The following is a 13,919-nucleotide window of genomic DNA, read 5'->3' as shown; positions in this document are numbered from 1 at the left end:
AAAGCATATTTACAATCTGGGCTCCAGCAAAAAGTTACATTCTTGGGTAACAGGACATGCAGTAGGTGGGCTAATCCCCCACCCCCTAGAAAGGCCTGAAGTTCCGTCTTGAACAAAGGGCAAAGATATCATTTATGTCTGTCTGTGGACTGTAAGACAGAAAACAAAGTGCACAAATTTTTCAAGAGATTGACCATGGAGGAGCCTGTGACAATAATATCATCCAGATAATTAATGCAACTCAGAACAGACCTAGTCAACTGCTCTAACCAATGTGGAAAATAGCAGGAGCACTACCCAGACCAAAAGGAAGAAGCAAATGCTGACAGAGACAAAAAAGGAATATTCAAAACCAGAACTCACCAAGACTCTTCATCCACAGAAACCTACAGATACACTTCAGACAAATCAATTTCAGAAAAGTAGTGGCCACTCGATATTTTTGCCAACAGTTCCTCCTGGTGTGGAATAAGATACATATCCACAATCAACTGCACATTAACAGTAGTACTGAAGTCGCCACAGAGGTGAAGTTTCTCCTGATGGCTTCTGAACTACAACTAGCGCAGACGACCATTCACTACCCATAATGGGTTGCACCACCCCTAGAGATTGAAGTCTGTCCAATTGTGCTTTCGCTTGATCTTTCGGGGCGATGTGACTAGGAAGTGCTATACTAAAATTAGCCCAAGCCTTGGATTTCAAAGAAATATGAACAGATAAATTCACAGCACACCCTCTACCTTCCAAAAAGAAGTCCAAACAAAATATTTCCAATGGAGAATCTGGTACCTGAGTGGACACAATGTGAACTGTATTGGTGAAATCCATCACTAACAAGTTCTCAACACTGATATCAGCAAACGCCAAAAATGTAATGGAACAAACCACTGACATATCAGAGGCAGATTCCTTAAATTGTCCCAGCAGCGCAGTGTTCTGTTTGTTATAACTGACGAGCTTCCATGTGACCAGTGTCAACAGCGGGAGTGTAAACTGGCAAAGGTTTGAGAATTTGATAATGTCGCTGCAGCACCTGCATCGTCCTGTAGCCAGAGCACATGGTGAAAAACACTTAACTCAATAAACAACTTGGGAGAAGTCACAAGCATTGGAGTCGCACAGTTTACATCCATGTCCATATCCTGAGCAGTCTTCAGCAAACAATACAAAGGCAATTGTGATCTTTCATCTGGCAAGCATTACAAGTAACCAAGCGCTTAGGGCACACCGAACTTTCATGCTGGAAGAGAATGCTGATGCTGTCACTGGCACTCAATCAGTTGCGGTTGCTCGGGCTGGCCTTGTTTACTCAATGCTAGGCCTGCGTGTTTACCGTCGCCACTGCCACTTCCTGTATAAGCTATCTGTCATCATAGTGGGAAATTTTGTGATACTACTGCCACATTGCCATGTGCTTCAATGTGGTCACCTGCTACCTTAGAGACTTCAAAAGATTGTGCTATTTGCAAAACTTCTGCCAATGGAAGTTTGTCACAGAGTAAAGCCTTCTGGTGCAATCCCTTGTCCAGAGCTAAACAGACAATTGTGTTGCACACCATAGCATCTGTGGATGAGTCACTATGGGTATCAATAACGAATTGACACTTACGGCTAAGGCTGTGAAGTTTAGCTGCTTGGGCCCTGTATGAATGGTTTGGTTTCTTGCAGCATTGTATGAATTCAACCTGTGCTGCTATGACATTTTTTTATTTGCAAAGATAGTTGACAATGAATACCATTAATTTGTGAAGATAGTGGGACAAAGATAGCACATGTGGTTCTTGTAAAGTGGCTAGCTGACATAGTAATTGATACGCTTCAGGTGGAATTCACAAGAGCCAGAAGGTTTTGCAGAAATTAGACTCTGTCACACCAGAAGTCAAAATATGCTGCCCTAGTCTTTTTTTCAAAAGCTTCCTAATCCTTGGCTGGATCACCATAACGAGGAAAAGTGAGTGGACGGACCATTGAAAATGTACCCTGTCTTTTAATGGAAGCCAACAAAGTGGTCACTGTTGAAGTTAGCTGTTCAATCAGGGTGGCTGGTAGCATGGTGTCCATAATGACTAAACCTGATGAAACTGCACACAGAAACCATTCCAAACTCGTCACCAACTTTGTAGTGACCAACTAACACACAAAACCAATCCAAGTAACACATATGGTTTTATTTGTAAACCTCTGAGCAATAATGTAAATAAACCTCTTGTGACCCCACAGATAACAGGACACAGAACAATTGATGTGAGCAATACAAACTGGAAGAACGTAGAGTGAGTCAGTCAGTGCTGCTCCACATTTACGAGGTGCATTCAAGTTCTAAGGCCTCCGATTTTTTTTCTCCGGACTGGAAAGAGATAGAAACATGCGCATTGTTTTAAAATGAGGCCGCGTTCATTGTCAATACGTCCCAGAGATGGCAGCACCGTACGCCAGATGGAATTTTACCACCAGCGGCGAGAATGGGAACTGTTTTAAATACTTAAAATGGCGACGTTTTCCTTACTTGAACAGCGTGCAATCATTCGTTTTCTGAATTTGCGTGGTGTGAAACCAATTGAAATTCATCAACAGTTGAAGGAGACATGTGGTTATGGAGTTATGGGTGTGTCGAAAGTGCATTCGTGGGTGCGACAGTTTAATGAAGGCAGAACATAGTGTGACAACAAACCGAAACAACCTCGGGCTCGCACAAGCCGGTCTGACGACATGATCGAGAAGGAATTGTTTTGGAGGATCGCCGAATGACTGTTGAACAGATCGCCTCCAGAGTTGGCATTTCTGTGGGTTCTGTGCACACAATCCTGCATGTTGTTGTTGTGGTCTTCAGTCACGAGACTGGTTTGATGCAGCTCTCCATGCTACTCTATCCTGTGCAAGCTTCTTCATCTCCCAGTACCTACTGCAACCTACATCTTTCTGAATCTGCTTAATGTATTCATCTCTTGGCCTCCCCCTACGATTTTTATCCTCCACGCTGCCCTCCAATACTAAATTGGTGATCCCTTGATGCCTCAGAACATGTCCTACCAACCGATCCCATCTTCTGGTCAAGTTGTGCCACAAACTTCTCTTCTCCCAAATCCTATTCAATACTTCTTCATTAGTTATGTGATCTACCCATCTAATCTTCAGCATTCTTCTGTAGCACCACATTTCGAAAGCTTCTATTCTCTTCTTGTCCAAACTATTTACCGTCCATGTTTCACTTCCATACATGGCTACACTCCATACAAATACTTTCAGAAATGACTTCCTGACACTTAAATCTATACTCGATGTTAACAAATTTCTCTTCTTCAGAAACGCTTTCCTTGCCATTGCCAGTCTACATTTTATATCCTCTCTACTTCGACCATCATCAGTTATTTTGCTTCCCAAATAGCAAAACTCCTTTACTACTTTAAGTGTCTCATTTCCTAATCTAATACCCTCAACATCAACCGACTTAATTCGACTACATTCCATTATCCTCGTTTTGCTTTTGTTGATGTTCATCTTATATTCTCCCTTCAAGACACCATCCATTCCGTTCAACTGCTCTTCCAAGTCCTTTGCTGTCTCTGACAGAATTACAATGTCATCGGCGAACCTCAAAGTTTTTATTTCTTCTCCATGGATTTTAATACCTACTCCAAATTTTTCTTTTGTTTCCTTTACTGCTTCCTCAATATACAGATTGAATAACATCGGGGAGAGGCTACAACCCTGTCTTACTCCCTTCCCAACCACTGCTTCCCTTTCATGTCCCTCGACTCTTATAACTGCCATCTGGTTTCTGTACAAATTGTAAATAGCCTTTCGCTCCCTGTATTTTACCCCTGCCACCTTTAGAATCTGAAAGGGAGTATTCCAGTCAACATTGTCAAAAGCTTTCTGTAAGTCTACAAATGCTAGAAACGTAGGTTTGCCTTTCCTTAATCTTTCTTCTAAGATAAGTCGTAAGGTCAGTATTGCCTCACGTGTTCCAGTATTTCTACGGAATCCAAACTGATCTTCCCCGAGGTCGGCTTATACTAGTTTTTCCATTCGTCAGTAAAGAATTCGCATTAGTATTTTGCAGCTGTGGCTTATTAAACTGATTGTTCAGTAATTTTCACATATGTCAACACCTGCTTTCTTGGGGATTCGAATTATTATGTTCTTCTTGAAGTCTGAGGGTATTTTGCCTGTTTCATACATCTTGCTCACCAGATGGTAGAGTTTTGTCAGGACTGGCTCTCCCAAGGCCGTCAGTAGTTCCAATGGAATGTTGTCTACTCCGGGGGCCTTGTTCGACTCAGGTCTTTCAGTGCTCTGTCAAACTCTTCACGGAGTATCGTATCTCCCATTTCATCTTCATGTACACCCTCTTCCATTTCCATAATATTGTCCTCAAGTACATCACCCTTGTATAGACCCTCTATATACTCCTTCCACCTTTCTGCTTTCCCTTCTTTGCTTAGAACTGGGTTTCCATCTGAGCTCGTGATGCTCATACAAGTGTTTCTCTTATCTCCAAAGGTCTCTTTAATTTTCCTGTAGGCAGTATCTATCTTACCCCTAGTGAGATAAGCCTCTACATCCTTACATTTGTCCTCTAGCCATCCCTGCTTAGCCATTTTGCACTTCCTGTCGATCTCATTTTTGAGACGTTTGTATTCCTTTTTGCCTGCTTCATTTACTGCATTTTTATATTTTCTCCTTTCATCAATTAAATTCAATATTTCTTCTGTTACCCAAGGATTTCTACAAGACAATCCTGCATGACGACCTGAAAATGTGAAAAGTGTCATCCAGGTGGGTGCTACGAATGCTGACGGACGACCACATGGCTGCCCGTGTGGCATGTTGCCAAGCAATGTTGACGCACAACGACAGCATTAATGGGACTTTCTTTTCATCGGTTGTGACAATGGATGAGACGTGGATGCCATTTTTCAATCCAGAAACAAAGCGCCAGTCAGCTCAATCGAAGCACACAGATTCACCGCCACCAAAAAAATTTCGGGTAACCGCCAGTGCTGAAAAAATGATGGTGTCCATGTTCTGGGACAGCGAGGACGTAATCCTTACCCATTGCATTCCGAAGGGCACTACGGTAACTGGTGCATTCTACGAAAATGTTTTGAAGAACAAATTCCTTCCTGCACTGCAACAAAAACGTCCAGGAAGGGCTGCGCGTTTGCTGTTTCACCAAGACAACGCACCCGCACATCGAGCTAACGTTACGCAACAGTTTCTTCGTGATAACAACTTTGAAGTGATTCCTCATGGTCCCTACTCACCTGACCTGGCTCCTAGTGACTTTTGGCTTTTTCCAACAATGAAAGACACTCTCCGTGGACTCACATTCACCAGCCATGCTGCTGTTGCCTCAGCGATTTTCCAGTTGTCAAAACAGACTCCTAAAGAAGCCTTCGCCGCTGCCATGGAATCATGGCATCAGCGTTGTGAAAAATGTGTACGTCTGCAGGGCGATTACGTCGAGAAGTAATGCCAGTTTCATCAATTTCGGGTGAGTAGTTAATTAGAAAAAAAATCGGAGGTCTTAGAACTTGAATGCACCTCGTATATAGGCGTGAGTCACCAGCAGACTGCATGGCAAGATCGCACAGAGTGCACACCTCGCGCAACAATGTTACATGCCACTTTTGATCACAAAATGTCAGGGTTGTTATACACGTGATCTGGCCGACATGAGTAGTTTGCTGTGACAGAAATAGTTGGATACAATGTCTGTAGCATTCAGAACCGTGCACTCCATGCCATCGCAAATCTTATATATCATTGAGGGCTGTGGAGATACTATATGTTATTAAGAAGGTGGTTTTCTTTCTGGTGATTTCATAAATAAGTTTGCAATGATAAACCAGAATAGGATCATCCACTTAAGTTTAGATACTTCAAAGTAGGTTATAGCACTTTTAAGTTGAATGGTCTGATGAAGCTGGTAAATGGAAAAGCACAGATAGAGATAGATTGATATATGGTGAGGGGAGGGGGGGGGGGGGGGAGGGAGAACCTGAGCCCGTGTTCAAGAATTGGTAACTCTCTTCTTAATTGGTTGTTACAGATTACCATCTGTACTAGATTGGAATGATACTTAAGTATAATTAGTTACTAAGTGTGGTATATAGTTGCAGTTTGTTATTTTATCAGCATGTTGATGGTTTGCAAAGTTGTTCAATAAATTCAAAAGCCAATTTGTCAAAAAACCTAAAAAGTTTTGATCCCACATAAAATTAGTCTACAAAACATCCATCTGTCTGGATTCTTGTTGATTATGACGGCATTGAAATGGAAGGTGATGAACTCTGGGCTTAAATACTAAATTCTGACTTCTAAAATTGCTTCACCAAGGAAGCTCAAAATACAGTTTGAAAGTTCAACCATTCTGAATACAAATATGTGAGAGAAGAACTGAAAATCCGCTTGTGGTATCTAGTTTAAGACTACTGGACCTGTTGGTTTACTCAGTGCATTGTTTGTGAAATATGTGGAAGAGCTGACCCCATCTCTGTCACTACTTTGACAGTTCTCTGGAATAGTGTAGCTTGCTAAGTGACTGGGAAAAATTGTAGGTTGTTCTATCCTTTCAGAATGGTCATAGGACAAATGCACTAAAATATCGACTTATAACTCTGACATCAAAAGATTGTAGAATTATGGAAGACAACTTGTTTTTCCCTCACTTATTATGACTTTACTAGAAACAGAACAACTCTCCTGTAATAAAGAACATGGCTTCCCCAAGTAAAGGCCCTTTGAAACCCAACTTACTTTTTTCATTCATGAGTTCCGAAAGTCTGCTAATAATGAAGTGCAGCTTGATCCATGTTTCTTGTAATCCAAGTAGCCTTTGATGCAGTCTCGTACCGTCATTTAGTAAACAAACTAAATGCATACAGAATACCCAAAGAGGTATGCAGAATGAAAAGGCATCATCAGAAATGAAAGTAATGTCCTGTATACATAATGTGATATAACAGGACAATAATATCTGTAGCTCTTGAAACTGTTTACAGATGACAGTTTTTTGTTAGGAGATGCCATCATTAGAAAATTGTTATAAAATCCGTACACACTCTAAGATGACCAAAATGTGCTGTTAAAATTGATGTCTAACTTTTCAAATAAACAAGTATGATGTAATGCGCATTAACAGATGGAAACATCCAATTTCCTTTGGATTACACGATCACTGATCAGCCACTGGAATCAGCTCCAACTATCAAGTATCCAGGAATATATGTGTGGAACAGATTAAGGCAAAATGACCACACAAATCTAGCTGTGGGAAGGACAAACTACAATTTATTGATAGGGTCCTTGAAAAATGTAATTCATTTATGGAAGAGGTCACTCACAAAACATTTATTCATACAATTATGAAGTATCATTTAATATGCAGGAACTTTTACTAAGTTGAATAAGCACAAAACAGAGAGAACATTCAAAGACGAGCTATGTGCTTTGTCAAAGTTTCAGTTAGTCTTCATGACAGTTCCACAGAAATACTCAAAAAATTGCAGGCAGAGACTTTACAAGAAGTGAATTGTGCATTGCAGAGAACCGTACTCAGAAAATTCTGAAAACCCACATTCCAAAACAAGATGACAGACATTTTACTTCCTCAAATGATACCTTGCATAATAACCATAATGGTAAAATTAGAGAGATTTGGGCTTATACAGAGGAATACCAACAATCTTTCTCCCTACATACCATTCCTGAGTGAAATATAAAGTGGAAAAAAATGAGTTTGGTGTAGTATTTAGTGTTCTCCACATACTTTATGGCAGCTTGCAGATGATGATATTTTTCCCATGGGAAACTATACTCATAGTCTTTTGCATTTCATATTTTTGGAAAACAAAGTAATTCATTCAGATACATTTTTCAGGGCTGTGCCAGCCTGGGCAAATCAGAAGGTACTGTCTGCTGTGTCCACTGCACTTGTGAACCAGCAGACACAGGTCCTCCAGCAAATCAGTGACTACTCCCCTTCACATTTGCAGTTTGCTGTCAAAGCTAACTACATCTTATGCAGCATTTAGAATTACAATTTTCATGTTAACAATATAATGAAAAGGACAGAGTGCTTCTCACCATATAGAGGCAATGTTGATTCACAGACAGGCACAACAAGAATGCTGTATGTTTAACCTTTCAACCTTCTTCTGAAATAAAAACAAACAAACACACACACACACACACACACACACACACACACACACACACACACACACACACACACACACACGGCTAATGTGTCTGGTCGTTGTGGCCGGAATGCACATAGCAACTGCTTTGCATATCTCCCTTTTTATTGTGTTTTCAGGTGAAGTTTCGTCTTGGGTGACTTTTGCTTTGCATTAAATCGGTTAGAGCATAGTCATTACAGTTAATCTTCAGTTTTTGTTGATGGATTATTACTATTACATACAAACTTTACTACAAATATTTTCTTCATGAACTGCAACATCCCAGTGATCAGTTAACTGCATCTAATTGTCATCAAATCCTGTACTACAACTAATGTGGCTATTCATAATAGCTGGGAAACACTGATAAAATGTGTATGCTGAAAAACATAAGATAATCCAAGGCATAGTGGGCATGGTGGTTGGGGTGGGACCTTGAACTCATAATCAGCTATAAACAGTGGTGTGAGACCAATTATAGTTCAGTCTGGCTGGAGTCAAGGCAGACTCTTGCTTGCCTGGCTCTGTCTTGTGCCACAATGGCCTTCGGGAGCTTGCTGCATCTCCTCCTCCACTTGGTATTCTTGACAGCTTCAGTACTATCTAAATGCATCTGGTATCATATTGTTCTTTGGCTTCTAATTAGTGTAGCATGAGGTCTTACAGAGCAGCCAATTTACAACATTTGGCCTACCATCACTTTGCCCTTGTGCTGTACCATCATGATTGCTAGCACATTTGAGAAGTATTGCCTGATTGCAGCAATATTTTGATGCTATTCCTGTTATTGATACTTAAAGCACAGGGCTTTGAGTCGAGTTCCAACAGCAGAAGCTCCATTTTCAGTTAGAAGCCCAAGAAATTATTCAGCTCATAGGCTTTCTCTCTGCCATTCTTCCACTAGCTGCACTTTCCTGTATCTATAGGCAAGATAAAGTGTGTCACACTCCTCTTACTAGTTCAATTATGCATCTTGACTGTCACAGTCCTCTACCCTTCATATAACAACACTTTTCAAACTGTTCCCTCAGTGCCAAGCCAGGGTAGCCTCTGGTTACTGGTGTCTTCTACTTTTGCTGCATCTTCTCAGGCACTGAGGTAGCCTTATAATTGTAATAGTTATTAGCCTTTGTCTCTTGCCAAAGTGACATTATATGGAGACTTGATACTGAACCCTAATGATACACAGCCCATGGGCTTACTGCTTCTAGTCTTGCTCTGGATTCACAGATGAAGTACATTCAAATGCACTTTGTAGCTGTTCTGTTCAGTGGCCCTTTGGTTATTTGTTACTTGCAGCATTTGATCTTTATAGAAGTATGTGCACTGAGGTGACAGAAGTCATGGGATACCTCCTGATATCATGTCAGACTTCCTTTTTCCCAGCAACTTGACGCTATGTGGACTCAACAAGTCATTGGAAGCCCCCTGCAGAAATACTGAGCCATGCTGCTCTATAGCCATCCACAATTGCGGAATTGTTGCTGGTGCTGGATTTTGTGCACAAACTGACCTGTCAGGTATATCCCATAAATGTTCAATGAGATTCATACCAGATGATCTGGGTAGCCAAATCATTCCCTCGAATTGTCCAGAATGTTCTTCAAACCAATCATGAACAATTTTGGTCCGGTGACATGGCACATTGTCATCCATCAACATTCCATCATTGTTTTGGAGCATGAAGTCCAGAAATGGCTGCAAATGGCCTCCAAGTAGCCAAACATAACCATTTCCAGTCAATGACGGGTTCAGACCAGATGAACCAGTCTGTTCTATATAAACACAACCCACACCATTGTGGAGCTACCACTAGTTTGCATAGCTTGGGTCCATGGCTTTGTGGGATCTGCACCACACTTAAATCCTATCAGCAGCTCTTTCCATCTGAAATTGGAATTCATGGGACCAGGCCACAGATTTGCAGTTGCCCAGGGTCCAGCCGATATGGTCATGAGCCCAAGAGACCCATGGTAGACGATGTTGTGCAGTAAACACAGACGCTCGCGTTGGTCCACTGCTACAATAACCAATTAATGCCAAATTCACTCTACTGTCCCAATGGATATTTTGGTTATAAGTCCCACACTGATTTCTGCAGTTATTTCAGGCAGTTTTGCTTGTTTGTTGGCACTGACAATTGTATGCAAATGCTGCTGCTCTCAGTCATTAAGTGAAGACCATCGGCCATTGCATTATCTGTTGTGAGAGGCAATGCCTGAAATTTGGTACTCTCAGTACATTCTTGATACTGTGGATCTTAGAATATTGGATCCCTAACGATTTCTGAAATAGAATGTCCCATGCGTCTGGCTGTGACTATCATTCCACGTTCAGAGTCTGTTAATTCCTGTTGTGCAGCCATAATCACGTCAGAAACCTTTTCACATGAATCGCCTGAGTACAGATGACAGCTCCACCAATGCCCTGCTGTATTATACCTTGTGCACATGATGTACTGCCATATTTTATATGTGCATATTGCTATCCCATGACTTTTGTCATCTCAGTGTAATTCATCGTTATTGATGTTCTCGTCAAAGTTCTCCACAGCAGAACTGTCCAATCATCTTCAAAGTTTCGTTGCTTGTAAGTTGATCAAGAGTCAGTTGTAACATTGTTTAGTTGTTCGATCAATTTGGTGAGTAGATTTGTGAAGGATCTTTTCACTTCTTTCAACTTCTTTTTATGTCGAAGGTATATATTCTTGACCGTATTGTGAGCAAATTATTACAATTGGTTTTCAGTGTTTAACAGCAAACAATAGAATTTTGCTGAGACTATCGCACATGTCCATTTGCTCTATTCTGCCTAATGCTGTTTTAATATCTTCTAACTTTATCTTAATCTTTATTTTGCCTCTGTGTTTTTCAGTGACCCTACACCACACCTGGATGCTGATGTAAAGGTCAAGTGGACACCATATAGCCTGACAAACCCATGTTACCTGAACATTGATAAGGATCTCAGCATAAGGCATAGTCTTAACAAAGAACGCATGGAGTTTTGGGATGATCTATACAAATGGAGTACAGCAGCATCAAAACTGTGAACTTTTTAAAAGACATTATTTGGCACAATAAATGTAATATTTGTGAGCTGTCAAACTGCAGATATTACTTCATTTTTATGTAAATGTGAAAAAATAAACTTAATATATTAATCAGTATGATGTACTCACAGAAAATAACACACTTTCATGGTGTAGAATGATAGATGTCAGCTGAAAGTTACATTTGTGTTTTGCATGTAGCTCTTCACACTTCTTACAGCAGAAACAATTAAATTCCATTTTTTATAGCAGCTCAGTAATAGTGAAATACAAGAGAGAAGCCCATTGAGCAAAGATTTCTCAGGAACAAAATGTTGAATTAGTCATATGGGGAAAGATCAGTCTGGTATTAAAAAGGAGAAAGTTTTTGTGAAAATGGAAAGAGCCATATATGACTGTGACACAAAGTTTTGCATAGTAGCTGAAATTCAGACACTAATGGGAATCTTCATATTGTAGAAAACTTAATAACAGTGTAGTGGTAGTAACTGTTGCCATAAATTAACTTCAGTAGAAACGGGTGGCAAGAATCACTTTGGAAGCAAATGGAAAAAGTACTGGGCTTATATCAAGGAGCTTCACCATGCTAATGAAATCATTTGCGCTAGAGAAGTCTTAACAACCATACATTCCTTTCTCTTTACCATTTAATAACAGCTGCAAAAAATGTGTGCATGCATATGCTAGTGGAAAATGTCACTCTACCTTGTTCAGTCAAAACTTGGCTCTCTTTTTTTTGTGACCTCGGAGTTACCAGCATATACTGCTGATCAAAAGCACTTGAGTTTCCAGTTGGGTGGCAGGATTGAAATTCCACAGAGCTTTAAACTTATTCAAATGTGCCCAGATATTGCTGAGTTCCTCCTCTACACATGTTGAAGGAGACCTGTCCTTGTCTCTTGTGTGCCAGCTATGTTATCCCATATCGGCCAGTGCTGGCTGGAGAACTGGATGCTTCATTTTATTCTTCAGATAAGCAATAATATCCTGGCTCATGTGATGTCAAATTCTCATTGTGCTCTCACCATGTATCCACTGGCACAGAGTGCTAAGCTGAGCTAAGAGCCATTGGTCCTATTAACAAGGTCACAAGTAATAATGATTTGTATGTTTCTGTTATTATCCTCTCCCAGTAACCAGTTTTTTATCTTGCCTACAAATACCTTATTGCACAAAAGGGTTAGACAGTGTTGTGATAAGCAACACTGGTGCAGTTTTTCAATGATTTGCACAAGTCTGCTGGAAAACACTTACTTGTCGTGTTTTCCTGTCAGTCTCCACAATGTACATTCAAATGGTCAGGACAGCAACACACTTATGATAATTAATTCAGGCAAAAATCACACACTTATAGTAATCAACAGTTAAGCAGCTAATCTGATGTGGTGTTGGCACACAGGCTGACTGAGAAAGAATGTATCCATCAGATGCATATACAATGCTTCCAGTGGCAAGTGTGACTCCTTCAGAATGGAGCATATATTTTAATTGTTCTAATGTGCCCCCAGAAATAGAAATGCCGGCTGGAATGCCAATGGTACACAAGATAAGTGTAGTTTTGTTGTGTCCTTTGTTGAGTTAAGCAAGTCTTTCACCTTTTTCATGGATAGAAGACTGTTTTGTTGTTAAATTTTCCAAGCCAGCTTGCAATCTTGGTTGAGGTTACTCTTCCTTCTGAAGCCACTTCTCTCTCATTCATTCATTTATTCATTCATCATGTTCAGTAAATCCCAACATGAAGGCAAGCTTTCAAGGATGTGCAACAAGTCAGTTATGCATAGATAGCCACAAGCAGCCACTGAAACCTAGCTCTGTGAAGTGTGAAATTTATTAACAACAAATAATGGCTTATACTAATGTACTCCCACTGATAATCATGAGAATTACTTCTAAATAACTCTACATAGTCGGAGAAAAAGCACCTACATGGAAAAAAGCCACAGCTCATCTCTTGTACTTCTCTGATGCTGTTTTATGTAACATTTCAGATGAAGGATATATGTAACTTTATGCTGACATCTTTCAGCTGTCTATAAAATTAGAATTATATGGTTTACACTCTGGAGTCACAAATATTGTGATAAACTTTAGGAGTGGCTAATGAGGTGTTCCTTCACTTTGATTCGTAATATCTCGGGTTTTTCAGTTTCCTGTCTGAGGTCCATAGACTTCTGTACCAGAATATATTGTACTCTGACCCTAATGAGGGATTCATAGTCTACACTGATAAGCCAAAACATCATGACCACTGCCCACTGCAACATTGTATGCTGTCTGGTTATGTTGCGAGCACATGACGCTGCAACAAAAGTATGTAAGCAGAGCAGACGCGGATGGAGGATTACCCTAATGAAGATATGGGCTGCAAGTGTGGAAATCCAGTGAGATAAAGACTTTGACAAAGGGCAGATCATTATTACACAGAGCCTCTGAACAAGTATCTCGAAAACAGCAAAGCTGGTAGATTCTTCACATGCTACTGCCGTGAGCCTCTAGCGAAAGAGGTAGGACAGTGAAACTACCAATAGGCACTAAATGGTTGGATGTACACAAATCTTCACAGAATATGGGGCTCAGAGGCTTGTCTGCTCTGTTAAGTTGGACAGATGGTGATCTGTGGCAACTCTGCTGAAAGAGCACAATGCTGGTGCACACAAAAGTGTTTCAGAGCACATCGT

The 13,919-nt window shown here is 40.5% G+C and overlaps 1 protein-coding gene across 3 annotated transcripts in view; it reads left to right on the top strand.

The window, feature by feature from the left end:
• Window positions 1-11,356, top strand: part of LOC126162507 (esterase FE4-like) — a 126,832-nt gene extending 115,476 nt beyond the window's left edge. For all 3 annotated transcript variants that reach the window (XM_049919057.1, XM_049919059.1, XM_049919058.1), the window contains exon 12: window positions 11,064-11,356. In XM_049919057.1, the coding sequence (XP_049775014.1) occupies window positions 11,064-11,241 (178 nt within the window). In that variant the 3' untranslated portion in view covers window positions 11,242-11,356. The remainder of the gene's footprint in view (window positions 1-11,063) is intronic.
• The last annotated feature ends 2,563 nt before the right edge of the window (window positions 11,357-13,919 follow it).

Source organism: Schistocerca cancellata, chromosome 2 (genome assembly GCF_023864275.1).
Source record: "Schistocerca cancellata isolate TAMUIC-IGC-003103 chromosome 2, iqSchCanc2.1, whole genome shotgun sequence".
NCBI classification, from domain to species: domain Eukaryota; kingdom Metazoa; phylum Arthropoda; class Insecta; order Orthoptera; family Acrididae; genus Schistocerca; species Schistocerca cancellata.
This window is presented reverse-complemented; position numbering and strand designations above follow the sequence as displayed.